The sequence below is a fragment of the Pelophylax lessonae genome (assembly GCF_965119305.1).
Source record: "Pelophylax lessonae genome assembly, chromosome: 1".
Classification (NCBI taxonomy): Eukaryota; Metazoa; Chordata; class Amphibia; order Anura; family Ranidae; genus Pelophylax; species Pelophylax lessonae.
Window position 1 is genome coordinate 169,950,167 of NC_138768.1, and position 27,499 is coordinate 169,977,665.

General features: G+C 43.9%; 1 protein-coding gene across 1 annotated transcript; it reads right to left on the bottom strand.

The window, feature by feature from the left end:
- Positions 1-2,774: 2,774 nt before the first annotated feature.
- On the bottom strand, positions 2,775-27,499 carry NUDT12 (nudix hydrolase 12). The gene is made up of 7 exons (XM_082262013.1): positions 27,387-27,499; positions 23,771-23,966; positions 18,928-19,517; positions 14,545-14,712; positions 8,177-8,290; positions 5,117-5,316; positions 2,775-2,980 (listed from the first exon to the last, which is right to left on the bottom strand). The coding sequence occupies exons 2-7, from the start codon at positions 23,962-23,964 to the stop codon at positions 2,870-2,872; spliced, it is 1,377 nt and encodes a 458-aa protein (XP_082118139.1). The 5' UTR covers positions 23,965-23,966; positions 27,387-27,499; the 3' UTR covers positions 2,775-2,869.

Here is a 27,499-nt window from a genome sequence, read left to right on the forward strand (position 1 = left end):
CCCTGACTCCAAGGGGAGAAGGGGTCCCTGCCTCCAGGCGAGAAGGGGTCCCTGCCTCCAGGGGAGAAGGGGTCCCTGACTCCAGAGGAGAAGGGGTCCCTGTCTCCAAGGGGAGAAGGGGTCCCTGACTCCAAGGGGAGAAGGGGTCCCTGACTCCAAGGGGAGAAGGGGTCCCTGACTCCAAAGGGAGAAGGGGTCCCTGACTCCAGAGGAGAAGGGGTCCCTGACTCCAAGGGGAGAAGGGGTTCCTGACTCCAAGGGGAGAAGGGGTTCCTGACTCCAAGGGGAGAAGGGGTTCCTGACTCCAAGGGGAGAAGGGGTTCCTGACTCCAAGGGGAGAAGGGGTTCCTGACTCCAGGGGAGAAGGGGTCCCTGACTCCAGGGGAGAAGGGGTCCCTGACTCCAAAGGGAGAAGGGGTCCCTGACTCCAAAGGGAGAAGGGGTCCCTGACTCCAAAGGGAGAAGGGGTCCCTGACTCCAAAGGGAGAAGGGGTCCCTGACTCCAAAGGGAGAATGGGTCCCTGACTCCAAAGGGAGAAGGGGTCCCTGACTCCAGAGGAGAAGGGGTCCCTGTCTCCAAGGGGAGAAGGGGTCCCTGACTCCAAAGGGAGAAGGGGTCCCTGACTCCAAAGGGAGAAGGGGTCCCTGACTCCAAAGGGAGAAGGGGTCCCTGACTCCAGAGGAGAAGGGGTCCCTGTCTCCCAGGGGAGAAGGGGTCCCTGACTCCAAGGGGAGAAGGGGTCCCTGACTCCAAGGGGAGAAGGGGTCCCTGACTCCAAGGGGAGAAGGGGTCCCTGACTCCAGGGGAGAAGGGGTCCCTGACTCCAAGGGGAGAAGGGGTCCCTGACTCCAAAGGGAGAAGGGGTCCCTGACTCCAAAGGGAGAAGGGGTCCCTGACTCCAAAGGGAGAAGGGGTCCCTGACTCCAGAGGAGAAGGGGTCCCTGTCTCCAAGGGGAGAAGGGGTCCCTGTCTCCAAGGGGAGAAGGGGTCCCTGACTCCAAAGGGAGAAGGGGTCCCTGACTCCAAAGGGAGAAGGGGTCCCTGACTCCAAAGGGAGAAGGGGTCCCTGACTCCAGAGGAGAAGGGGTCCCTGTCTCCCAGGGGAGAAGGGGTCCCTGACTCCAGGGGAGAAGGGGTTCCTGACTCCAGGGGAGAAGGGGTCCCTGACTCCAAGGGGAGAAGGGGTCCCTGACTCCAAAGGGAGAAGGGGTCCCTGACTCCAGAGGAGAAGGGGTCCCTGTCTCCAAGGGGAGAAGGGGTCCCTGACTCCAGGGGAGAAGGGGTCCCTGACTCCAGGGGAGAAGGGGTCCCTGACTCCAGGGGAGAAGGGGTCCCTGACTCCAAGGGGAGAAGGGGTTCCTGACTCCAGGGGAGAAGGGGTCCCTGTCTCCAAGGGGAGAAGGGGTCCCTGACTCCAAAGGGAGAAGGGGTGCCTGACTCCAAAGGGAGAAGGGGTCCCTGACTCCAAAGGGAGAAGGGGTCCCTGACTCCAAAGGGAGAAGGGGTCCCTGACTCCAAAGGGAGAAGGGGTCCCTGACTCCAGAGGAGAAGGGGTCCCTGTCTCCAAGGGGAGAAGGGGTCCCTGACTCCAAAGGGAGAAGGGGTCCCTGACTCCAAAGGGAGAAGGGGTCCCTGACTCCAAAGGGAGAAGGGGTCCCTGTCTCCCAGGGGAGAAGGGGTCCCTGACTCCAGGGGAGATAGTGTGGGGTATGGGATGGTGTGTGGGGGATGGGGTCACCTCACTCACCTTTACCAAGCTGCAGGACACTCATCCACAGTCACCGACCTGGGCTTCTTCCAGCAGCAGCATGGATGGGCAATCAGCTCAGAGGGTGACCTGTGTATGACAGGGGGGAGGAGGGGGGCTAGCCTTGCAGACATCCCTGCTGTGTCCTCCGGCTCTCTTAGTGCACCTGGCTGTGTGCTTTAGTTCTTTCACTTGCGCGAGAGCCGACTGGGGGGGGGGAGGGAGAGGGGGAGTGAGGTCGGGACTCTGGCTATGGAGGAGAGGAGACTGTGCTGCTTAGTGGAGCAGGAAGGGATGGGCGACTCAAGACAAGGAGCAGCCAGCGCGGAGGTGAGCAGGAAGCTTTGCTCTCCACCCTCAGAGACGGCTCTTTAATTAGCAACTGCCTATTTAAAGAGCCGTCTCTGCCACTGCTCTCGGGCTTCCACCGGTTCCACGAACTTGTAAAATGTTAATAACAGGTTCGGTGGAACCGGTGAGAACCGGCTGAATCCCACCACTGCCTACGCACACCTAACAACTATACTTCCATTTCCGCCATCAGATCATCCCCCCCAGTTATTGCCTTTAGTTTCACTTGACCCTCCCTTCTAGATTGTAAGCTCTAACGAGCAGGGCCCTCTAATTCCTACTGTATTGAATTGTATTGTAACTGTATTGTCTTCCCTCATATTGTAAAGCACTGCGCAAACTGTTGGCGCTATATAAATCCTGTATAATAATATTAATAATAATATTATAACATGTAGTAACTTGTAGACAGACTGCACTTAATTTGGAGCGTCAGTCCCTTTTTTCCTGAAAATGACCCGATGCTCAGAGGAGAAAGACAGACACATGCTTCATTGCTAAAATAAATATGGACTGCATAGTGGACTTTGTGAACCTATAGCTTGCGTTCCTCTTGGTTCCCTCTCATCTGGGCAAGAAACTAATGAAGTGCACACAGGGGCCTGAGTTTGATTTTTATATAATATTTCTTGCGCAATCAATACTCAGGGATGATAAATATTTTGTCATAAACTATTACTTTTGAAAAGAAAGTTTCATTTGAAGATTTACAATTTTACCCTAATTTATTAAATTACTAGCAGTAAATACAGCTCTACATTATTATATGATTATAGGTTAGAGTTCATTCCAATCCAATGTTTTATTAATTGATGAGCAATTGCTTGCCTTGGAGGAACAACCAAACTTTGCTGGTTACCCTTGATCAAAGCTTCTACAACCTACAAAATAAAGAGAAAAAAAAAAAGTTGTAAGGGATTGTCCCGTAAAGGAATGCAATGTTGTAAGAGCAACAGCTAGCTATTACTGACTGAGTGCTTTGCTAGTTGTAACCATAGAGAAATTCTATATACACTATATTTTCCAAGGTATTTGGATGCCTGCCCGTACACGCACAAATTTTAATGGCATCCCAGTCTTAAGTCTGTAGGGTTCAATATTGAGTTGGCCCATCCTTTGAAGCTATAACAGTTTCAACTCTTCTGGGTAAGGCTGTTCAGAAGGTTTAGGAGCATGTTTATCGGAACGTTTGACTATTCTTCCAGATGCGCAGTTTCCGCTCTAATTCATCCGAAAGGTGTTCTATTGGATTGAGGTCAGGACTCTGTGCAGGCCAGTCAAGTTCCTCCACCCCAAACTCTCTCATCCATGTCTTTATGGGCCTTGCTTTGTGCACCGGTGCTCAGTCATGTTGGAACAGGAAGGGGCCATTCCTAAAGTTGGGAGCATGAATTTGTCCAAAATGTCTTGGTATGCTAACGCCTTAAGAGTTGCCTTCACTGGAACTAAAGGGCCAAGTCCAACCTCTGAAAAACAACCCCACACCATAATCCCCCCTCCACCAAATGATTTAGATCAGTGTACAAAGCAAGATCCATAAAGACATGGATGAGAGAGTTTGGGGGTGGAGGAACTTGACTATCCTGCGTCCTGACCTCAACCTGATAGAACACCTTTGGGATGAATTAGAGCAGAGACTGTGAGCCAGGCCTTCTTGTCCACATCAGTGCCTGACCTCACAAATGCGCTTCTGGAAGAATGGTCAAACATTCCCATAGACATACTCCTAAACCTTGTGAACAGCCTTCCCAGAAGAGTTGAAGCTGTTTTAACTGCAAAGGGTGGACCAACTCAATATTGAACCCTACAGACTAAAGCCCTGTACACACGATCAGATTATCGAACGATCTGTCGTCCGTTTTTTGTGGCATGCTAGTCTGATGTGGAAAGTGAAGAGGTTATTTTCATATAAATTTTCCCGTATGACAGAATTCTACTTCAGAAGTGATGTCATGTGCTGGATTGCTTTGTATGTGTTCTTTCGTCTCTGAGCATGCCTAGTCTTGCTCTTAAGATTTTTTTCCGTTGAAATCTGTACAAATAAGATGAAAATCGGACGTTGTATTACAGACGACTAAAAATTTATAGCCTGCACATCAGGATTTTGTCAGCCGAAAAGTCGGAGTTGGCTGTCGAAAGCACCATACTAACAATCCGAAAATCGGCAGATCGGTCGTCGGACGAATTTTCTCTACAGATTTTCTTATCGTGTGTACGGGCCTTAAGACTGGGGTGCCTTTAAAGTTCATGAGCGTGTAAAGGCAGGAATCCATATACTTTAGACAGCATAGTACTGTATATGTCTGCCTATCTGAGGATTCCAGCCACTTGTCCAGTGAATTGTTTTTTGGCAATATCTGCATGGCAGGTACAAGAACTAAAAGGAAATATGCCTTAAAAAAAGCTGAGCTACTAGAAGTGCCTCTAATTGTTAAATATAAATGCTTTAAAGAAATGCTAAACCATAATACCACTGTATGAACTGGATGACAGTTTTGAATAGAATAGGCAAAATTTTTTGTTACAATGATGGGGTAAGTTGGAAGGCCAATCTGGTTTGCATGGAAATCTGCTTGTTGTAGACAGGAAAGGGTTAAATAAAGTCTGTAGTAACAGTTTACCCAAACTGGTGATAAAGCGCTGAGTAAAGAGAAACATTAGGGCGATTTGCAGCATCTACATTAAGAACAAATTCTTGCCCGAAGCAAAGCTTTGATTAAACAACTAAAATGTCTCCTGGCTTTGCCATCCAGCTATAATAATATTTTCAGTTAAAAAATAAAAAGGTAGTGTTTTACACCCTATCAAATCTCAAGAGCTAACAAAAGAATACATATCGTGCTGGAGAGGCCGGTCTGCCTTTAGAAGCATACATTTTATGATTGCCGTGGAGTAATTTCCAAAGTATAGAATCTAAACATTGTCCCATGTGGCCTGCAATGGCTGTGATATTTCTTGCAAAACCAGCGTAATCAAAAAAAGAATCAATACAAGCTGGAAATGAAATTGAACTTTACCTGTTCTCTGGTGAACCAACGAGCATCTTCTATTTCAATCTTGTCAACTGTAATATCTGTAGCTATTGCGACACCCAGGCAACCAATCATCAGGGAGGAAGGCATAGGCCAAGGCTGGCAGGAAACGTACTGAACGTAGCCAACCTTCACTCCGCTCTCCTCCAGCACTTCTCTCCGAACAGCATCTTCTATTGTTTCCCCTAGAGAGAACAAATAACAATGTGCACATTCCTACACTTCAAAATTAATTGAAAAAAATCTAACATCGGTAATCACTCAGATACAAATGGCATTCACTACGCTCATAATACGACCCCTTCAACATCTCTACAAATTCAAGCTGGAAGCAGTGCCTTGATCTCTTGAAGAAAGCAAGGATTTCCCTTGCCGCCTTCTTGAAAGGTCAGTATTTATCTTCTTCATTTGTAGGCTATCAATTTTTTTTGCAAATGGGTCGCTTTAAGCCATTTATCTTAACCAAGCTTTGTTGCTGTCCTAATTTTTACTAATTTGTTTATTAACCAGTTCCAGACTGCCCACCATATATACTGCGGCAGGGCGGCCTGGCTTGCAAAATCACGTACATGAACATGATTTTGTGCACGTATTCTAGGGGGCGCGCACCGCCAAAACGTCTCTCCCGCTATGATTGAACACAGAGGGAGCAAATCAGCGGGTCAGGCAGCTGCGATGGCCACCGATCGTTTGGAAGAAAGGCAGAACGGCGGTCTGTCTATGTAAACAAGGAAGAACGCTGTTCTCTCAGGGAGTAAAAGAGAGATCTTGTGTTTCAGCTAAGCTGAAACACAGACCTCTCTTTTTGTCCAGTGCATCCACTCCCCCCCCCACAGTTAGAAAGCACTCCCTAGAAGCACACTTAACCCCTTGATCGCCCCTGGTGTTAATCCCTTCTCTGCCAATGTCATTTATATATAGTAATAGTGCAATTTTTTTTTTAGCACTGATCACTGTATTGGTGTCACTGGTCCCCAAAAGGTGTCACTGTCAGATTTGTACGCCACAATGTCGCAGTCCCGCTAAAAATTCCCAACCAAAGAAAGTTTATTTTCAGCATAGACTGCAGACGTGTACTAAGAGAACAGCAATAGTAAAGCACGATCACTGTGCTGCATTACTAAGATAAAAGCAAGGCATCCATATACAATATACTCACCTATACAATAAAAAAAATGCAGACAGAAAAATAAATAAAATTTTACACATGATTGGGCATTCTTTGCAAGTGAAGTTTTATCTTTTTCACTAAACGAAGGCCTCTTTCACACGGGCGTTCCGTATGTCTTTATATCACCCCATCCGTTTGCAGGTGATATACGGACATAATGCATGTCAATGGGATTGCGTCCTTTCAGTTCTGTTCCGTTTTTTGGAACGGAACAGGACACAAAATCGGATGTCAGCGGTGTCATCCGCAATCCCCATAGACATACATTATGTCCGTATATCATCCGCAAACGGATGGGATGATATGCGGACATACAGACTGGATGACACAAGTGTCATCCGTGTCCATAACAAAAAAAAAAAAAAGTGCCGGAGCGGATCGCAATACAGGCTGCTCCGTGTGAAAGAGGCCTAAGTAAAAATTCTCATGCAAAGTGAACAGCCTGGTTGTTTTTAGTAAACAAACTCCTTTTTGTTCAGTTTTGTACCCTCCAGCTAGTTTTTAATTCAATCTGTGCCCCAGTAGATGTAATTCCACATAAAAAAAAAAAAAAGGAGTTTTAACACTTCCCTTTTTTTTTTTTATTTGTTTTGGATACACAAACATTTTAACCACTTGAGCTCCGAAAGATTTTACACCCTTCATGACCAGGCTATTTTTTGCGATACAGCACTACATTATTTTAACTGACAATTGCACAGTCGTGGAACAATGCACCCTAATAAAAAGGTTTTTTCCTTTTTTCCCCCCACAAACAGAGCTTTCTTTTGGTGGCATTTGATCACTTCTGCCATTTTTTACGCTATAAAACAAAAAAAGACAGACAAAAAAGACTGCTATAAAACATACCTAATAAAACTGTTTTTAAAAAATCGAATTTCTTCATCAATTTAGGCCAATATGTATTCTTATATATTTTTGGTAAAAAAACAAAAACCCAACAAGTGTATACTGATTGGTTTGCACAAAAGTTATAGCATCTACAAACTATGGGATCTTTTTATTTATTTTTTTTACTAATAATGGCGGCAACCAGCAAGAATGCAATAGTGTGGCTGACAAATCGAACACTAACTGACACTTTTTTGGGGACCAGTGACACTAATAAAGTATTCAGTGCTAAAAAAAAAAAAAAAAAGCACTATTACTGTACTGACACTGGCTGGGAAACGTTAACATCAGGGGCGATCAAAGGGTTAGCTGTGTGCCTAGCTAGTGCTTACTCACTGTGGGGGAGATGCTTTGACTGGTGGAAGCCAAAGATCTGTGTTCCTGCTTTGCAGAAACACAGGAACACAGCCTTCCCTGCTGACTGAAGGAAATGAACACCGTGTTTACATAGGCAGATTATCGTTCTGCCTGTGTCCTGTGCAGTCGGTGGGTGCCGGCGGACATTGAGTCCGCAGTACTATCTGCTGGGCTCCCGCTGTGCGTGATCATAGTGGGAGTGGGACCTCGGTGGCATCCACACACCCAAGACCCGGAAATGTCAGATCACGTACTCGGTGCATGATCTGGCACAGAGCGGCCACCCTGCTGCAGTACATTTACAGTGAGCAGTCCAATTTTAACCAATCTTTAACTGAAAAAAATGACTGGACCAACACACATATCACCCATGATTTCTATGGAAAGCACAAAACTGTTAACAGTATACCCTATTCAATTGTTTTGGCAATCAAAAACTGTCTGATAGTGCTTGCTTGAAAAATGCCGTGTTTAAGGCCAGCATTAGACATAACCTCCTCCTATGTTAACACAACAAAAACACATTTGTCCATTGTGTACATTTCAGTAGCTAGGGAAAACAAGATCAATGAACACAACACATAATATATATTATAATAAAATATATATACTAGCTCTGCTCTTACCAGGTTCAATGAATCCAGCTAAACAGGAGAACATGCCAGGAGGAAATCTCTTCTGCCTCCCCAAGAGACAATGGTTTCCATCAGGGTGAACGATAAGCATGATTACAACAGGATCTGTGTATATTAAAAAAAATAAAAATATAGAATACACTACTATTTTCAAGAATTTCTCACGCTATAGAGATTTAGTCCCTGTTCAGTGGAAGGACTAAAGGGAGATTTGGCTGCTTGGTTAAGCAACATTTTAACACCATATAAGCACTGCAAGCATTGCTCAGATTAGTTAGGTTTGTGACCATTTCTTTGTGCAATGCCAACCATTTTAATTGGCTAAACGTAATGCAACATCTAAAACCCAGGGTATTTGTATATAATCATTAGCACAAGGCAAGGGTAAAATAAATATACACTGCCATCTACACAAAGGAGTAATTGCATTCCGTTATTGATTTTAGGCTGAATTTCAGGCGAACAACTTAACACACTTATATACATTTATTTACACATATTTAAACAGTCTAATTTTGTCCAGCCATCTATGTGGTGATTCAGTCAACTCTACCAGGCAGCAGCACCCAGGTTTGCCAGCACTTTCTCTGTTAGAGTTAAAGGGTAACTCCACTTTGGTTGGGAAAAAAAATTATAAAAAACAAAAAAACAATAATATAGCGTATACAATTGCAACACAAGTCATATTGTAATTGAATGTTATTAAAAATGACCCTTCCTTTTCAATCTGCAGAGCTTACATTTTCTGTAAAATGTAATGCAATATGGCTATGGGTTTAGCACTTCCGCCTAGCAGCACTAGGGCCATTGATGCCAACCACGGCACTACTGGCCTGAAGTTCGCATGTTCTCCCTGTGCCTGCGTGGGTTTCCTCTGGGTACTCCGGTTCCCTTCCACAAGGACATGCTGATAGGTAATTGGCTCCTGTCTAAATTGGTCCTAGCATGTGTATGTATGAATGGGAGATAGGAGTGTAAGCTCCTAGAGGGCAGGGACTGATGTGAATGTACAAAATATATATATATATATATATATATATATATATACCATATTTTTCGCTCCGTAAGATGCCCCCCCCACACCAATAATTGGGGGGAAATGTCTGTGCGTCTTATGGAGCGATTACTGACTAAATCCCTACTGGGCGGTCCGCGGACACTGATCCCGAGTCTCCCTGCGGTGTCCCGACTCCCGGCTCAGCTGTTATTTTCTAGAACGGAGCCGCTACTTCCTGTATAGGTCCGGCTCACAGGCGGAGTGATATCAGATGCACTCCGTTTGTGACAGGAGGAGCCATACACAGGAAGCAGCAGCTTTGCTCTATACTGCAGCCGCATGCTTCCTCCTGGGCTCATCAGCCACAGAGTGCCTACAAGCAAATCTCTGCAAGTACCCACTACTATTACCGTATACTGTGTGTGTGTGTGTGTATATATATTTATATATGTAGCAGGTTTTCCAGGCCCTGGGTGTGAGCACTGAGACATTGACAAATCCGGCATCTTTGTTTGTTGTTTTATTTTATTTAAAGGGGATGGGAGAAGGGAATGAGTGGGATACTCCTTTAGGCTTCAACTATATACACTTGGGACTTTGTTCCTCAAACATGCCCGTTGGCGCTTCCTTGACGCCACCCGGCGCCAGCCAACGCTCACTAACTCTAAGAGCACTCTGTCACTCCATAGAAGTGCTGAATCCTCAAGTTGAAGTCCAGAAGATCCAGGACTGTGAATTGTAGAACTGCTGACACTGCTGTACTGCAAAGTCACTGAATACTTCCCTCCCGCCTTGCACTGGCTTGAGATAGTATGTTGTAGGATTCTGTAAAACTGCAACTTCCCACTGGCACACTCCGTACAATTCAGGGCCCAACTGCAGGCGCCCCCTTTAACCTTGAACTCTTCAGGGTCCACTGACTATGTACCCCCCTCTGTCACTTCAGAGTCCTCAACCTAGGTACTTCCTTTCACCACTAGCTGGCACTGTATCCCCGAACCTCCACCGGAGTGATCCCCTCTAACTTCAGGCAGACCCCCAGGGGAAATCCGCAGTACTCAAGACCTGTGTAGGCTTTCCTGGGACTGGACCCCTCTCTCTCCGCAGGCTCTCGGCACACCGGTTACCCTCAGCTTAGCTCAGCACTCTCTGAATCTGCAGGCAACACCCCAAGATTCCCTTCCTCAGACAGGAGGACGTCTCCCTCCTGGGACTCTGCTCCCGCCAAAGACATCATGTCATGCGCCACCCCCAAACTTATACCCACTCCTAGAATCCTTTGCAGCATAACCTGCCTTCTGGGGTAGTTACAAGCCTGGATGTGCTCCCTGATTGGGTTTCCTCCACTGCCCTATGAGAAGCCTCTCACAGGAGCCAGTGGGGAGACTCCCCCTTCAGCAGGTACACCTGGAAACCATGACACCCTGACTAAACAAAATCACAGCCCTGCTGTTAGGCAGACAAGGCCCATTATACATTTACCTAGCACCTACCTGCAGGGTGCTACACATACATATATACATATATATATATGGGGTCAGAATATTTTTTTTCTTGTTTTCCTCCTCTAAAACCTAGGTGCGTCTTATGGAGCGAAAAATACAGTATATATGTAAAGAGCTAAGTAAATTTACTGCGCTATATAATTACCTAAAATAAATAAATAAATAAATATGGCTACCTGGAAGTGTTCTGTACACAGATGGTGTACACAACACCCCCCCAGATATGTAATTTTCTGCTTGTGTGAATGGCTCACTGTTTTTTCCAGATGTCTGCACTAAGATACAAATCAGATTTTGAGCATCCCCTGCAACAAAAATATGCCCAAGACATTGTGCTGCCTGGGTCCAAGAATGTAATGCTGCCCCCCCCCTAAAAAAAAATCACGCCCAACAAAAAGCCCCTTATATCATTTTACATAAAATGTAGAAAATATTATATATACTGTTATCTTCTTCTGTAACTCACCACGGGACCGGTCCACCAAACACCCGCTGTCTGTCCTCACACCTCCTGTCACTCCTGTGACTGCCGTGCTCACCACCCTAGAAGGTCAAGTGTGCCCTGCATCAGATGGAGTGCACTGATGTCTGACGTCATTGCGCACACCACGATCATGTGAGGGACGTTCCCCGGAGCAGACACTATGCCTTCTCATACTCATCCGTTTGCAATATGGACGGCAGTATGAGATGGAAAAATGCCGCCCGTAACACGCCTGCAAACTAATGACACACAAAACTGCTGGAAAAAAATCTTGGATCTTGGGAGTCAATTTTCTGCCCCTCTCCAAGTGCTGCCTGGGTCCAATGGAACCAGTGGGACCCATGGTAGGGCCGGCCCTGAGTGTACTTTAGGACCTAGTGCAGTGCTGCTGTGCAGGGAGTGATAGAGGCCAACACCAAGACAGATTCAGGTGCTCATCCTAGCTGTATATAAAAATGCAATTAATTACATTTAAAAAGGCACACAACTTCATGTAATTGTGTTTATATATTTCTGGAGTTCTAGCATAGAGTTTCTGCATGTTCCACATAAGGAATACAAGACTGTATGGGCTAGCTTCCTATAAGAGTCAAAAAGATTTATGAATACTGTAAGTGATAAGGCAAATTGTTACTGAGACAAAAGAGAAATGTCACAGGCACCAAGCAGAAAATATATAGTTGTATTAGAGCTATGAATCTTCTATGAAATATCCAACTTTATAACAAAGTATTGGCATACAAGCATACGCACACGCAGAATGGCCAATATTTAGCATAGAAGCACCGTAAATTTTTAAGCGTTACATATATTGAGATTTATAGCACCTTGTGTAATCCGGTTGATCAACATGGCATAAGTTATATAGCTCTCTTTCTGACATTGGAGAATAGTGCGCTTTCTACCTTCTAAAAACATCACCGAGGTAATAAAAGCACAAATCACTCCAGAGCATTAATACAATGTGACATGTAGTCAGGATTAAACAATTTATGCATTTTTGGAACAATGCTTCTGGTTTCTGTATTTAACACTTCACTTGCTTGAAGATAAATGATCACATATCAGTATTACATTATTACTGCAAGGTTCAATAGTCAGACGTTTGTAAGGAACTTGATACATATGGCAAAGAAAAGCATATTGATGTGTATGGAATTATGAATTGAAGATTATGAAGATGCTAAAGCTGAACTACTTTTATATGAATAGGCCTGAAAGTTATCAGTTGGGTTGGTTTAGTGAATGAGGTGAAGGCATGCTGATTTCCATCATCCAATCATATGCAAGCCATAACACATATGGTTTTTTATTTTTTTTTTCAATTTTCCTTGCACATGATCGGATAGCCTTTGCACAGTGAAACTTCATCACGTTCAGTAAGTTCTGGGGCAACTTCACTTGCAAAGTGCAACTTCCCTCGCAACAGCTTTTTTGCCTTTGGTAGATCAACTCCATTGGATATTTTTCTTTATTATATAAAAAAAAAAAAGGGAGGTCTCTATCTAACTGTATCACTTGTCTAGCAGTGCAGTGTAGCAGAGGTGTTAGCACCACAATAGAGTTGCAAATCTTTGGCAGCTAAAACATCAAAGATGTATGTATTTTGTGTATTTAGCCTATTGCCTGGAGTACAGCTTTAACCACTTTAGCCCTGGAGGATTTGGCTGCTCAATGACCAGGCCCTATTTTGCGATTTGGCACTGCGTGATTTTAACGGACAACTGCGACGCTGTACCTAAACGAAATTGACGTCCTTTTTTTCCCCACAAACAGAACTTTCTCTTGGTGGTATTTGATCACCTGTGCGATTTTCATTTTTTGCGCTATAAACAAAAAAAAAAAAGAGTGACAATTTTGAAAAAACAACAATATTTTTCACATTTTTTTATATGAAATTCTCACAAAAAAATGTAAAAAATCAATTTTTTTTAACATTTTAGGCCAATTTGTTTTCTGCTACATACTTTTGGTAAAAAACCCCCGCAATAAGTGTATTTTGATTGGTTTGCGCAAAAGTTATTGCGTTTACTAACTACGGGAAAGATTTATGTCATTTTTATTGGTTTTTTTTTTTTTTTTACTAGTAATGGTGTCGATTTGCGATTTTTTTTGCGGGACTGCGACATTGCGGCGGACAGATCGGATCCCTAACTGACATTTTAGACACTTTTGGGGGTACCATTGACATTACTACAGTAATCAGTGCTAAAAATATGCACTGTTACTGTAAAAATGACACTGGCAGGGAAGGGGTCAACTACTGTACTGGTGATCAAGGGGTTAAATGTGTCCCTAGGGGCGTGATTCTAACTGTCAGGGGGCGTGGCTTGTGAAGTAATCACAGAGACATGTGATCCTATAAAGCAGGATCACATAGCCTCTGTGATCACTTCAGGGAGAATGACAGACGGCTGTGTTTACATCAGCCGTCTGTCCTTCTCTCTCTGCTGCGGGAGATTGCGAGTGGCCGGCGGCCACCGGAGCTGCCAGTCACACGCACTGGCTCCCCAGGTAACGAGCGGGGGCGCGCGCTCGCCCCCTACAGTCTCCTGAGCGAGCGGTGTAGGGCTACGTCGCTTTGCCCAGCAGCGGCAGAGTGCCGCAGTAAACGTACGGTGGGCGGGGCGCAAGTGGTTAAAGTGATTGTAATGGTATTGCTTTTTAAAATAACAAACATGTCAATACCTACCTGCTCTGTGCACAGAGCGGCTGCAAACCTCCTCTTTTTGGGTCCCCTGCCGATGCTCCTGGCCCCTCCGCTCTATCCAGTGCCCCCCATGGGAAGCTTCTTTCTTTGCGGGCTTGCACCCAAGCCCCGCTGCTGCATCCATTGACACAGACAGTGGGTCTCGGCCCCCGCTCCCTCGTCACTGGCTTTGTTTAAAAGCACTGTGAACAAAAAAAAAAAATTCAAAATTGTATGAAAAGTATTATTCTTACCTTTGACACACATTTTCACTTCTTTAGCTTGGGAGTGTTGGGTGCCACATGCACTGTTCCCATCCACTGACCAATACCATACAGGAGGTGGAAGCACAGCGGGCAGCAGAGAACAGACATCTAATGATCCGAACAATGTTGAATGCTGAACATTCGCTTCAACAAAGTGAGGATTTATAACAGGAGGTGCCGAAGAGATGAGTATAATATTTTTTTCATTTGCAAGGGACTGTTTTTTAGGGTTGTTTTGGGTGAAGACGGTATCATAAGAGCACAGCTAGCAGTGAAAAACAACATTTAAAAGATATAAAGTCCTAGAACACTCACACATTAATTCTTGAAATTTCTACGGTGTACTATATGGGGAGAACAAACGAATATTTCAGAAATAAATTCTATACCACGTGTCCTCCAGTCTTTATGTACTTACCTACTCTTGGATAGGATGTGTTGTGGATACCTTTCAGACTAAGGCATCCTGTTTTCAAACAAGTCTGCTTATATCCCCCTTCCTCAATAATTGTCTCCCCCCCACAGGTTGGGCAGAATTTGTATCGACTATGCCAAGCAAGCACCGATCGTGCTTGTGCTAGAATCCCTAGAAAACATAAATACAGGAATAAACAATATATCATAAATTTAAAGTGAACCCGGTCTTCCATTTTTAACTATTGGATGTAAAGGCCTGCCTAAGCTTGAACAGCCCATGATTAGACCCTATCCGATAAAGATTCCTTTTTTTTTTTTTTTGGTGGGGTGTTACTTTGACTGACACCGGCTAATCCACTGTCAAAAAAGACTGCCTCAGTTCCCAGTAAGAACACTCTCACTGGACAGGGAACTGGCAGTTGGTGGAGCTAAGCCATAAAGTTAGGCCCCAATAACAAGTGAATCTAAATCAGAGAGGAGCACAGAAGTATTTTCTGTGATGCCTGATCCTAGGTAGGGTTCTTACTTTAACCATTACTACTACCATTTAATCTTTGATTAACTTTAACCACTTCTTTACCAGACCATAGTGAAAAGACGTCCTTGGTAGGAAGTGGAATACCAGGGTTACGGCTGCAGCAATATGCCATAACCCTGGTATTGTTTTCTTTTCAGCTTCTGATTATCTGCTGGATCACATTTAGAAGCAGCGGGAGTGGTCGCCCCCCTTCTGCCACTTTCTGGGGGTTCCCACGCTTACCTGGATGCTCAGTAGCCCGGGAAAACAGATTTGGCAGTTGCGGTGGCTGGTCACAGAGATGAGTGGAGGAAAGATGGCTTCATCTCTATGGTCTAAAAGGATCATGACCTCACGTCCGATTCCAGCCCAATGTAAACAAAGGCATTTTTTATAAAAGCATTAAATCAATGTTTTGTTCTTTTTTCTAATGCTTTACATTGTAGAGGAGAGATGTGGGGTCTTTTTGACCCCACATCTCTCCATAAAGAGGGCCTATCACTGCTTAATTCTATCACAAGGGATCCTTACATTCCTTGACATAGGAATAAAAGTGATCAAAATTTTTATTTTTTTTTAAAGAGACAGTGTAAAAAAAAAAAAAAAAGTAATAAAATAAAACAGCAAACAAAAATTTTAAAGCGCCCCTTACCCCCTTACATAGGTCATGCCCACATATGTAAAAGGTGTTCAAACCCCACATGTGTGGTACTGCTGCGAACGTCAGAGTGGGATCAATAATTCTAACACTAGATCTTTTCTGTAACTCTAAACTGGTAACGTGTAGAATTTTTTAAAGCGTCGCCTATGGAGATTTTTAGGTACCAATATCTTATAATATAGATAAAAAATTGGCATTTTCTCTTCTCTTCTCAATATTCCTTTCACTTTTAAAAGAACCAGACATGATTTGGCTTTTGATAAATAAAAAAAAACAAAAGAGGAGTCCCTGCAGGCTGGTGCGTTTTGAAGGAGTTCCCTTCTTCCTGAAGGGACCCCAGTGAGGTTCCCCCTTATGTACTGGAGATTGGGCAATCTGGAAGCACCAAGCCACGGATGAGTGGCTAGACAAGAGCGCTTTTATCTTGTGTGTTTGTGAGTAGTTTTCATTTATTTTGTATTAAAATATTTGTGGGATAAGGCTCTAGGCCAGTGTGCCCTCTTTTGTTTTTATAATTTTTTTAATGTTCATAGGACATCCCTAGTCCTAGGAGGACAGCAAGGTCTTAAGACATTACCCAGATGTGCCGTAGAACACCACTTATACCCTACTGAACTTTTATACTCATTCGTAGGAGACTAATGTTTTTGTTGGTTGTTTAAGATTTCGCTTGGGTGAGATCATGAAAATTCAGTCCTTAATATTACAACAATGCAGACCTATATCTGAAAGATTCAAATTTATTTGAATATTTACTACTGCATGGCACTACAACCCATAAGGGGCCTTGGCCTCCTGCTACCTCTGAACATTGCAGAATCAATTAACTGAATCCCATACAGAAGACCAACACAAACAACTATAGGGCTCGGTTATGCACATTGAAAAGTTGGAAGACATTGAAAAGTTGGAAGACAGTTCAACAAAGTTCTAGCAAAAGGAAACTTCTACATTCTCATGTTTGTCTTGCTCCACCATAAGATGTTTTGTGAAGATCTACAGACAGAAACCAAAGAAGAAACCTTGAAGTGTTTCACACACAAGGAATGTAGGACATCAGCTATGAGGAAAGACTACAAGCACTGAACCTATTCTCTCCGGAGAAGAGACGATTGAGGGGGGATATGATATCGATGTACAAATTCTGTACTGGTGACCCTAGCATAAGGAACAAACTATTCAGAGAAAGGGAATACAATAAGACACGTGGCCACTCACTAAAACTAGAGGAAAGGCGGTTTAACCTTAAAATGAGCGGTAAGGATGTGGAATTCTCTTCCACAAGCAGTAGTGTCAGCAGGGAGCATCGATAGTTTCAAAAAACTATTAGATGGGCACCTTAGAGACCACAACATACAGGGGTATACAATGTACGGTTAACACACACACACACACATCATAGGTTGAACTGGATGGACTGATGTCTTTTTTCAACCTCACTAACTATGTAACTATGTAATTAAGCTGGAAGACAGTGTTTGATGTCAGGCAGTTTATAGGGCTACTATCAGACTTTAGGTGACCACTGATCCCTAAGGCTCGGTTTCCACTAGTGAGACTTGCGGTGCGACTTGACACATGTCAAGTCCCACAGCAAGTCAAAAGCCATTGTTTTTAATGGGGCCCGTTTCCACTGCCGCGGCTTCAGTTGCGGCGACTTCAAAAGTAGTTTGTGCACTACTTTTGAGCCGTCTTCAGTGCGACTTTCCTCTATATATGAGGGACAAGTCTCACTGAAGCCGCAGTTTACTTTCGCTACGAAGTCGTGCTAGAAGTAGCACGACTTTGTAGCCGCACTAGTGGAAATCTAGCCTAAATCTTAAACCGAAGAGTGGAACACATTTGCTAGTACAGCAAACAAACTGTTTGTAGGTGTAACTGCATAATTATAATAATTTTGCAGAATATTCAGATTCTTGTTTAAGCAGAGTTATGACTGGTTCTCTTCTTGCTAGCCATGTAAAGATGTTGTACAGGAACACCTTGTTAGTCAGTACAGTAATAAAATAAATTTCACAGCAGAGAAATTGGGCTACAGGGGAATAACTGTCATGCTGGTCAAGTAAATCAGACATTCATTTAGGCTCTAAAAAAAAAATAAAAAAATCTTCCTTTTCTCTGAATATGACAGGTTGTTTAAAAAAAAGGACAAATTTGCTGGGTCAGTATAAAAGGAATACCAATTTTATAAAATTAGCCCCAATAATCTGATACTAAAAAAAACAAATCCACCTAAATTGGCTACATGCTAGTTTCATTTATGTCTCTATTATTAAAGTGTATGTGTAGCTAAAACCTCTTTTTTAGTTTTGGAGATTGGAGAGAGTACAGAGGAGTTAAAACCCCTGTCAGTTCATTTTTGCTGTCTGTGTACCCCTGGGAAAATTGCCCCTTCACTTCCTGTCCCATAGGTGCAAAAGAAAATTGCTGGCTTTTCCTTCTTAGTTGTCACTGAAACAGTTGTTCCCATTGGAATTTTTTTGTCCTGTTGAAGATCCTTGTTCTTTGTTTTGGTGACAATTTTAACATTTTGGATTTCCCCTCACTTTGTTATAGTGTCAGTGGTCACCAATACAAATAACAGAGGGACACAGACAGAAATAAAAACTTGTCAGAGAGTCTAACCCTTTACTATTCTATCTAAAACAAAAAAAAAAAAGGCTGGTCTTAATATACACTTTGGGGTCTATTTATAAAACATTAGTTGGACGCATGATGCACAAATCTGTAATATAATAATTCCTATGATCCTTAGCTCCATCTAGAGGCCAAAATGAGGTAAACTTTCTCATTGAGGCATTTTAAAAACTATGCATTATTTTGGCCACTAGTTGGAGCTGACAATCATTAGAATTAATCCATTACAGAAATGACAGCCAAAATTTCTACAGCTTTCACAAATGTGTGTGCCATTTGTCCAATGAAAGTTTTATGACTAGACCCCCTTTTAAGTTGTAAATGTTCCATAAACGAATAGTCCTGGGTGAACAGTATATCATTTTGCATTGTTTCCAACATGGCCACCCTCCCGCAGTCCAATGAAGCCACCCGTCTCTTGTATTTCCTATGAACGTGCCCTCCCCTTCACTCTTCTTTTGTGTTTTTCATGAAATGAGCATAGTTTATTACCCAGCTTAAAGACACAAGTCTACAAAATTGAAAGATGCAGAAATTAAAAACAATGACCGCCAGGCATGTCATCTCACCTGCTTCTGTACTGGTCAGTTGCAACAAGGCAGGCATTGGGGGTTGGAGGAAGTAGCAGCCTTCATACTTCCTTTCAAACGGTTCTGCAGAAATATTGTGCATATTAAGAGCAAACCAGGCAACCAGCCCATCGTCCTCTTCTGTCCCAGGCTCCTTGCCTTCTGTAGAGCATGGATTATTGACTTGTTTATCTACACCAAGAAAAATTAATGAGCCCTTATCCGGCTTTGACAGATATTCTTTCACATCTTCGTACTGTAGTCTGCAGAGCTTGATTTCTGGCTCCTGTACGCTATCCTTAGCCCCAATTAAAGATACCAAAGGACTCAAGTCAGAGAAAATAAGGTAGATGGAATTGTCGTTTGTCTGTTTGGATGTTAACCAGTTGCTGTCTGTCCGTTTGTCACTTCTTCGGTCCAAAAATGTATTGCTAAAATAATTTTCATGTTCCTCCTTGGTATTTTGTAAAAAGTTAGGCTTTGGACCGCCTTTAGAGTTTGTGAGCAAATCAACAATGTGCTTGTGACCCCAAAATTTGGCAATATCCAATGCAGTCTGCCTGGATTTGTTCACTAATGTTCTGTCACACCTAAAAATAAATATAAGGGGGTTAAAAACCTACTGCTAAAAATGCTCTATGCTACCTACAAAAACACTCATACCCTAGCAGCACATACTTCCCTTCACTCCTCCATTCCTATGTTCCTCTGCCCAAGGAGAATTAAAATGTATTGGATTTCCAAGTAAGGAGCATGTGACTCATTCCCCTTCCACTCACAGTAACAGTCATGGATGGTGCTTGGTGATGAGGGTGGGGAAAGTCTTCAGCCTTGTGTAGGCTTAAGGCCCGTACACACGTACCGATTGTTGGCCGTGAATTTTTGGCCACCGCCCGATCGGCCGATTATCGGCTTGTTAGTATGATGCTTCCGACAACCGACTGCGACTTTTCGGCCGAACAAAATCTGGTGTGCAGGCTATAAAATTTTTGTTGGCCGTCAGCAGAACGGCCGATTGTTCCTCAGTCAGTACAAATTTCGGCCGACAAAAATCAGATGATCAAGACTGGGCATGCTCAGTGAAGAAAAAACACACGAAAAGTAAACCAGAACATGACATCACTTCTGCAGTTGGTTGTTGTTGGCCGACAAAATTCGTGTGCAGTCTAGAGCACATTTCAACCGACACAACAACACTGGACAAAAGACTGCCGATCGGTCGGCCAACAGTCGCTGCGTGTGTACGGGGCTTTAGAGTACAGAAACTAACATTGGGTTTCCCTTTTTGGCAAGCAACGATTAATGATTTGCTGCTTGCAATGGGGACAATAAACAAGCTCATTTACCCTGCATGCACAAAGCACAGATTTGCTGTAAAGCATAGCACACATTAGAATTATTTTTTTCCATTCAACCCAGCGGGCTGAACGAAAAAAATACTGAAGGGCTCAGGAGGAGCCGCAGTACTAACTAGTCCTCTCAGAACGTCTGGCTTGTGTCGGACTGGCTGCCGTACACACAGGCTAAAATATCGGCTGGTTTCTATTGACATGGCCAATGCCGCCCGATGCTCAGCCCATGTGTATGGCCTTTATGTTTTTTTGTGATTCTAGGGTTAGAAATAAAATGAAGCTTTAGTTATGCCAACCGATTTAATCCTTGTTTTTCTAGTTATCCTTAGGGTCCATACACCTAAATACATGATTATATATCAAGTGTTAGGACTGTTGAATTAAAAAAAATAGCAGAATGTCCATTTATGTATTTTACAGAACTACACATGGAGACCCAAAAAACTGTATTGTAGTCTAATTCCTGATGAATAATTGTATTGTAATGATTTAAAGAATAACTTCAGCTATAGGTATATTCTACATAGTTACATTGGGTCAGCTTGGACCAAAGTAGCAATGTGTAAATGTACCTGACTGATGCCCTTGGAATCTTGAAATCACTGCTACTCCAGTGTTCTCTACTTGCTTCTGGGTGCTGTGCAGAGCGGCTGCTCTCTTGCATTATGAACAAAGAAGGTTGGCAGCTTGGCCAGTCACCATTCAGAGGATGCTTTGAATTCTTTAAATGCATGCAAAACATTCTAAATGGACAAGGTGAAGAGGTGGGGTGGCGATCTCATGCTCTCCACCCACAAAGCATTCTCTGAATGGTGCCTGTGCTGGGCGGCCAACTTCCTGTATTCACAATGCATTAGGGTGGACACAGGACCCAGAAACAAGTGGGGAGGCACTAAAGTAGGGGTGTCTGCTTCAGTGATTTCCAGCTTCCGGGGCATTTGCCAGGTATGGTATATACACTGCTCAAAAAAATTAAAGGAGCAATTTTAAAACACATCAGATCTCTATGGGGAAAATATGCTGGATATCTATACTGATATTAACTGGGTAATGTGTTAGGAGTGAAAGGACGCCACATAGTTTGATGGAATTTAAAATGATCATCCTACAGAGGGCTGAATTCAAAGGCCCCCCCGAAAATAAAAGAGAAAAAATGATGCAGCAGGCTAGTCCATTTTGCTGAAATTTCAATGTAGCAATGTCGCGGCTGACCTAGCGCGGAGCTGAGGTCTGCGTGCGCTTGCTGACCAGACTGGGGAGACCACTGGATCTAGATTATCCAGCCAGTCACCCAGTCCGGCAGTTGATTGTAATTCTCACAGGAAAATAAATGCTATGTAAAAAGAACAAAATTGCCAGGACCAGAGATCCCAGCAAGGAACTAGGTCCTTACTCCTGACTAAGCAAAAAAAAAAAAAACCTATAGCAGTACCTATAGTACTAGACCTAGAGTGCCTATAGCAGAGAGAAGGAGTATATCCCCTGGGACTGCCCATAGGCGTAGCCAGACTTTTTTTCTGCCTAGTGTCCTACTCCAGTAGGGGGCAGTATAACCCAATGGTTAAGAATATCAGGAGCTGTGTCCGTCAATGAACGAAAGAGAAATATGGATTGGGGGGGGGGGTCCTAACTACTTCAATACAGGGCACTCCCCCCCCCCCCTCCTGCCTAGGCCAATTTCTGCTTTTAGCGCTGTTGCAATTTGAATGACAATTGCGCGGTCATGCAACACTGTGCCTAACCCGAATTTATGTCATTTTTTCCCACAAATAGAGCTTTCTTTTGATGGCATTTGATCAGCGCAAGGTTTTTTCTTTTTTGCTACACAAATAAGACATGACCGAAAAGTTTGAAAAAAAAAAAAAAGTTTTTTTGTTTAGGTTATAAAATTTTGTAAATAGATATGTTTTTCCCTGCACTGATGAGGCCGCACTGACAGGCACTGATGAGGAGGCATTGATGGGGTGGCACTAATATGCAGCACTGATAGGCAGCACTGATATGCAGCACTGATGGACACTGATATGTGGCACTAATAGGTAGCACTGATATGCAGAATTGGTGGGCACTGATAGGCGGCACTGGTGGGCAGCACTGATAGATGACAATAATGGGCACTGGTGAGCGGCACTGATAATAATGGGCACTGGTGGGCGGCACTGATTGCAATCATGGGCAGCACTGATGGGGAGGGCACTGAAAGGGTCCCTGAGCCCTGATTGCCATCCCTGGTGGCCATCCCTGGTGGCATAGGTGGGCAATCCCAGATGGTTCTAGTGGCACCCCCCCCCCCCAAGGGTCTGCACTGGTAATCAATGCTCTGATTACCAGCACAGACACCCCCTGTCAGGAGAGCAGCAGATGGGCTCTCCTCTACTCATGCTTGTCAGGCACGAACTGAGGAAAGCCGATCAATGGCACTTCCTATTTACTATGTGACCAGCTGTGATTGGTCACATGGTAAAGAGCCAACGTCAGTAGGCTCTTTACCGAGATTAGAGATGCGGTGTGTCAGAGTGAAACACTGTAGCACCGATCGCCGCTCTGCGTGCCCCCCGGGGGAGCGCAGAGCGCTCTAACCTGCTGGACGTCATATGACGCCCAGTCAGGATAATGGGCTGTCCGGGACTCTACCTCCTGACTGGCTGAGACACAGCAGTGGCGCCATTGGCTCTGACTGCTGTCAATAAAACTCAGTTAGCCAATCAGGAGAGAGAGGGGCGAGGCTGAACGGCAGCTCTGTGTCTGAATGGTCTACTTGCTGTGAGGGCACTCGACAAGAGGGAGGGGCCAGGACCAGCGAAGAGGGACCCGAGAAGAGGAGGACCTGGGCCTCCCTGTGCAAATCCAACTGCACAGAGGAGGCAAGTATACCATGTTTCTTATTTTAAAAGAAACACGAGACTTTAAAATCACTTTAAGCTTTGGCAATAAAAGCCGGAAGCTGATTGGTTTCTTTGCAGAGGTGAGTCTGGTTTTGCACTCTTAGTAAATTAACCCCTTTCTGTTATCAGCTAACTAATAATTTCTAAGTGTATTTCTGGCAGATAGGCAGGTATTCGGTGCTTACAGCATTCGTAAATAGAAAAAACATAAGGTAATGTGCATGTATTGCTGAGATGTGCTTGTGCTGATTTTTTTCTTTGTAATTTTGCCCAGGCATACACGTCAGCACAGATTATAATACCATGAGGGCTTTGTATGGCACAGCAGAGCAAAAGAAACGTTTAAATTGATGGTCAAAGGATGGCAAAGTGGGATTTGTCATTCAGCAACAGCAAGCATTCCTCACAATCAGCGTGCTTGAACCATACTCAGGTATAATTAAAAGATGTCAAGCCTGGGAGTTCTGATGCTAGACTACTTTCAAGCAAAGGATTCTGTACAAATGAATAGCTGAAACCTGAATGGGAGAAAGGAGCTGGACGTTCCCATCAATGCATCTAATAGGCTTGTCTGAGAAGAAATGTAAAAATAAGACTTGTAATTACCCTTTCTCCAGCAGCATCCTCGCTGCATCAAAGTGGCCATTCCTTGCTGCGAACATAAGAGCACTCCATCCATTTTCAGCAGTTTCATTAATGATTGAGGATGAATGACTTAGAAGAGCAAATAGCTTAGTAGTATCGCCCAGAGCACAGAAGTTGTGCAGCTGATCAGCCATTTCCTTCCTGGGATTCTGCATTTCTGAAAGGCACAAAAAGTCCGGCATTATTACAGATAATAATACGTCAATGGCATTGGTGGTTCCTGTACATTATCCAAACAATATGCCATACAGGTCCCTATCAACTAGTAAAGAGGCCGTATAACCTATTACAATTCCAGGAATGCACTATTCTATATTTTTTTATTACAGGTATTTATATGGCATTGACAATTTTTGCAGAACCTTACCTACTATGCATTCACATCAATGCCTTTCTCCTCAAAGAGCTTGCAATCTATGGTCCCTATCTATGTTTTTAAACATACATACACATACCAGGACCAATTTGAATGTGAGCCACTACAAGCATTTACCCCCCTCCGCCCCCCCCCCCCCCAAAAAAAAAAAAAAAAAAAATGAATTAGGGCTGCAACTAACAGTTATTTTCATAATCGATTAGGGGGGTTTTTTTTCCCCAGGTTTAATTCGGCTATCTGATTATTTAATCAGATAGCAGGTTTAAACCTGGAAAAAAAGTTTGGTGTATAATTTAATTATTATGTAAAGTTTACAAAAAAAGAAATTAAGATTTATAAGCAGTGGTAAATATAAATAACCAGCTATATGGTTAGGTAAAAATGAAAAAAATAAAGATTTGCCTATAGTTTTACTTTACAGCGGTAAACCCAAAGCCAAATTTCTAATACTTTGCAGCTTACCAATCATTAGATGTAGTGGCTGCAATAGATTTCTTTTTTTAGACTTTTTGCCCTCTGTGTTCACCTGATGATCTGGCCAGTAACCATCTCCTGTATAATGCCTCGTACACACGCATCGATTGTTGGCCGGGAATTTTCAGCCAACGTCCGATCGGCCGATTTTCGGCTTGTTAGTATGATGCTTCCGACAACCGACTCCGACTTTTCGGCCGAAAAAAATCTGGTGTGCAGGCTATAAAATTTTTGTTGGCCGTCAACAGAAAGGCCGATTTTCCGTCAGTCAGTACAGATTTTGGCAAAAATCTGATGAGCAAGACTGGGCATGCTCAGAGAAGAAAAAACACACGGAAAGTAAACCAGCACATGACATCACTTCTGAAGTAGAATTTTGTTGGCCGAGAAAATTCGTGTGCAGTCTAGGCACATTCCAACCAACACAACACAACTCTGGACAAAAGACGGCCGATCAGTAGGCGGATAATCGTTGCGTGTGTACGAGGCATTAGAAAGCCTACACTCTGGATGAAAGAGCACAGGGGGCACCTTTGGACAGCAGCATTGCCAGTTGGGGGGGGGGGATGCTTAGATGTACTAGCAGATTTAGATACTCTAACACAATTACGCCAAACTCCAACTAATACTTTATAATAAATTAGTGTCGGTTCACACTGTTCCGACTTGTCAGGCGACTTGGTCGCCTGACAAGTCGTGCTCCATTCTGTGCAATTGGAACCGTTCTAATAGGAGCGACTTAAGTTGCTCCGACTTAGAAAATAGTTCCTGCACTACTTTTGGGGCAAAGGCGGAGAAATTTGCATTGACTTCCATTATGTGAAGTCGGTGCAAGCCGCGACGAAGTCGCGGTGCACGGCGACTTCATTAAGTCGCCCCGAAGTCATGTCGCCATAGTGTGAACCGATCGTTACAGTAACAAATTTTTTTCCCTTTTGGAATAAGGCTAGCAGATTCAAAGGCATATACAAATTCACATGACCGGCGAGTGTTACAGGTCCCAATGGAATTGGTTTACACAGGTCCGGGTAGGCCGCGGATCGCATTCAAAAAGGGCCCTGTGCATCTTTGGATCCGATTCAGATGCAAATTCAGGCAAAAATTCGGATCTGATTCGCACCTGAGCCAGTGAACAGGGACGCACTGGACCCCAGGCATGAACCCACGGCTGCATATGTGTGAACCCAGCCTTTAGGTTTTACATGAAAAAATACAATCTGATCATTGTAAGCACGCCTGTCAGTGTTAAATGGTTTGCCTCATCTCTGTAATAGACACATTCCATGGGAGAGCATGTTCTTTTGAAAAAACAACAGAAGTTGTAAAGGCAGAAGGTTTTTTTCCTAATGCATTCTATGCATTAACATGAAAAGCCTTCTGTGTGTAGCAGCGGCCCCAGCACCCACTAATACTGAGCCCCATCTCTTTTTATTGATGTCTACGAGTCCCTCAGTCATCCTGGACTCTCCCTCCTGATTGGCTGAGACACAGCTGCGGCACCACTGGCTCCCGCTGCTGTCAATCAAAATCAGTTTGCCAAACAGGAGAGAGATGGGGTGAGGATACACGGAGCTGCAGCTCAGCTTGGGCGCCCCCATACCAAGCTGCTTGCTGTGGGGGCCAAACAACCAACCGACATGTTTGTTATTAAAAAAATAAGCCATGAGACTTTGCAATCACTTTAGGCCCCTTTCAGATGGAGCGCTATGCAGAGCGGACACAGCTCGCTGTTCTCTATGAGCCGGTTGGGTGGAAATGGACTGCCTGTCATTTGTTCTGCTGGGCGGATAGTGAACATATCTCCGTCTGTCTGTTTTTAGTAGACCGGATCAGATGCCAGCGGACGTGCCGCTCCTTAGAGAACAATGGGTGGCCTGATCAGGTCCACCTGAAAAATGGACAGATAGACCTGATCGGCCCACTGGTGTGAAAAGAGCCTTACTGGCTTGATCACCAGATGAAAGAAATTCTAAAAAGGAAAACGAATGCAGCCGTGACATCTAAGAATTGGTAAGCTGCAATACAATAAATATTTTACTTATGGGTTTAATACTGCTTTTATTTAAATCCAACCTGGCAGGTCCTTGCACTACAAAGTTGTTGGTATATGATAAGCTCTATTTGCACGCGTTATTTAGCTACACACCGGCAAGAATCTACCAATTCCTGTGGCTGGGATTGACTGCTGTGTGTGGATATAGTATCATCCATTCAATCCGCAATAACAGGCTGTCGCTGGCTGCAACTATATGGGACTGATCTCACAGCCAGTGATTACCTGCGCTGATCTTTGTGTGCGCCCTGCTGTGATCACTGCGGGTAATCGCTGGCTGTGTGCAAAGTCCTGTAAGTGTATAGATGTGGCTGCTGACTGCCTGTCATTGCAGTGTATGGGCCATCCACACTCACCTGTCAATCAGATTCTGACTGCTAGGATTCCCAGTGTGAGCAGACTCTAAAGGGATTGTATTGTGTGCAGGGAGCTGATCACTGAAATAGAAGTAAAGATTAGAATTGACATAATAAATAATAAGAGATCCCTGATCTCCCTCCTCCTCCTATAGACATTACACAACACATCCTGGTGATTACTATGTAATACATAGCACAGCCTATGTCCTTCCTCACTGCTGGGGGACTAGCAGTCCCAGCACACCCTGTGTACACTCTCTCTCCTGTAATAATAATGAATATTACTCTATTCCAGACACACAACACACACATCACCTGGAGGACTGCTAGAGGATCCCTGGGTAAGGAAATACACTTCCTACTACCGTACTCCTCCGAAGAGCTGCGCCTCCTGCTCTCCACACTGTTCTACACTCAGACTGGATAAT

Bases quoted from the DNA above. Each gene is read 5' to 3' on its own strand.
- NUDT12 (XM_082262013.1), bottom strand. From the start codon at position 23,964: ATGCAGAATCCCAGGAAGGAAATGGCTGATCAGCTGCACAACTTCTGT. The intron at 14,713-18,927 runs GTGAGATGACAT...TATGTTTTCTAG, and splicing joins ACTGACCAGTACAGAAGCAG to GGATTCTAGCACAAGCACGA. The intron at 8,291-14,544 runs GTAAGTACATAA...TAATATACACAG, and splicing joins CACATCCTATCCAAGAGTAG to ATCCTGTTGTAATCATGCTT.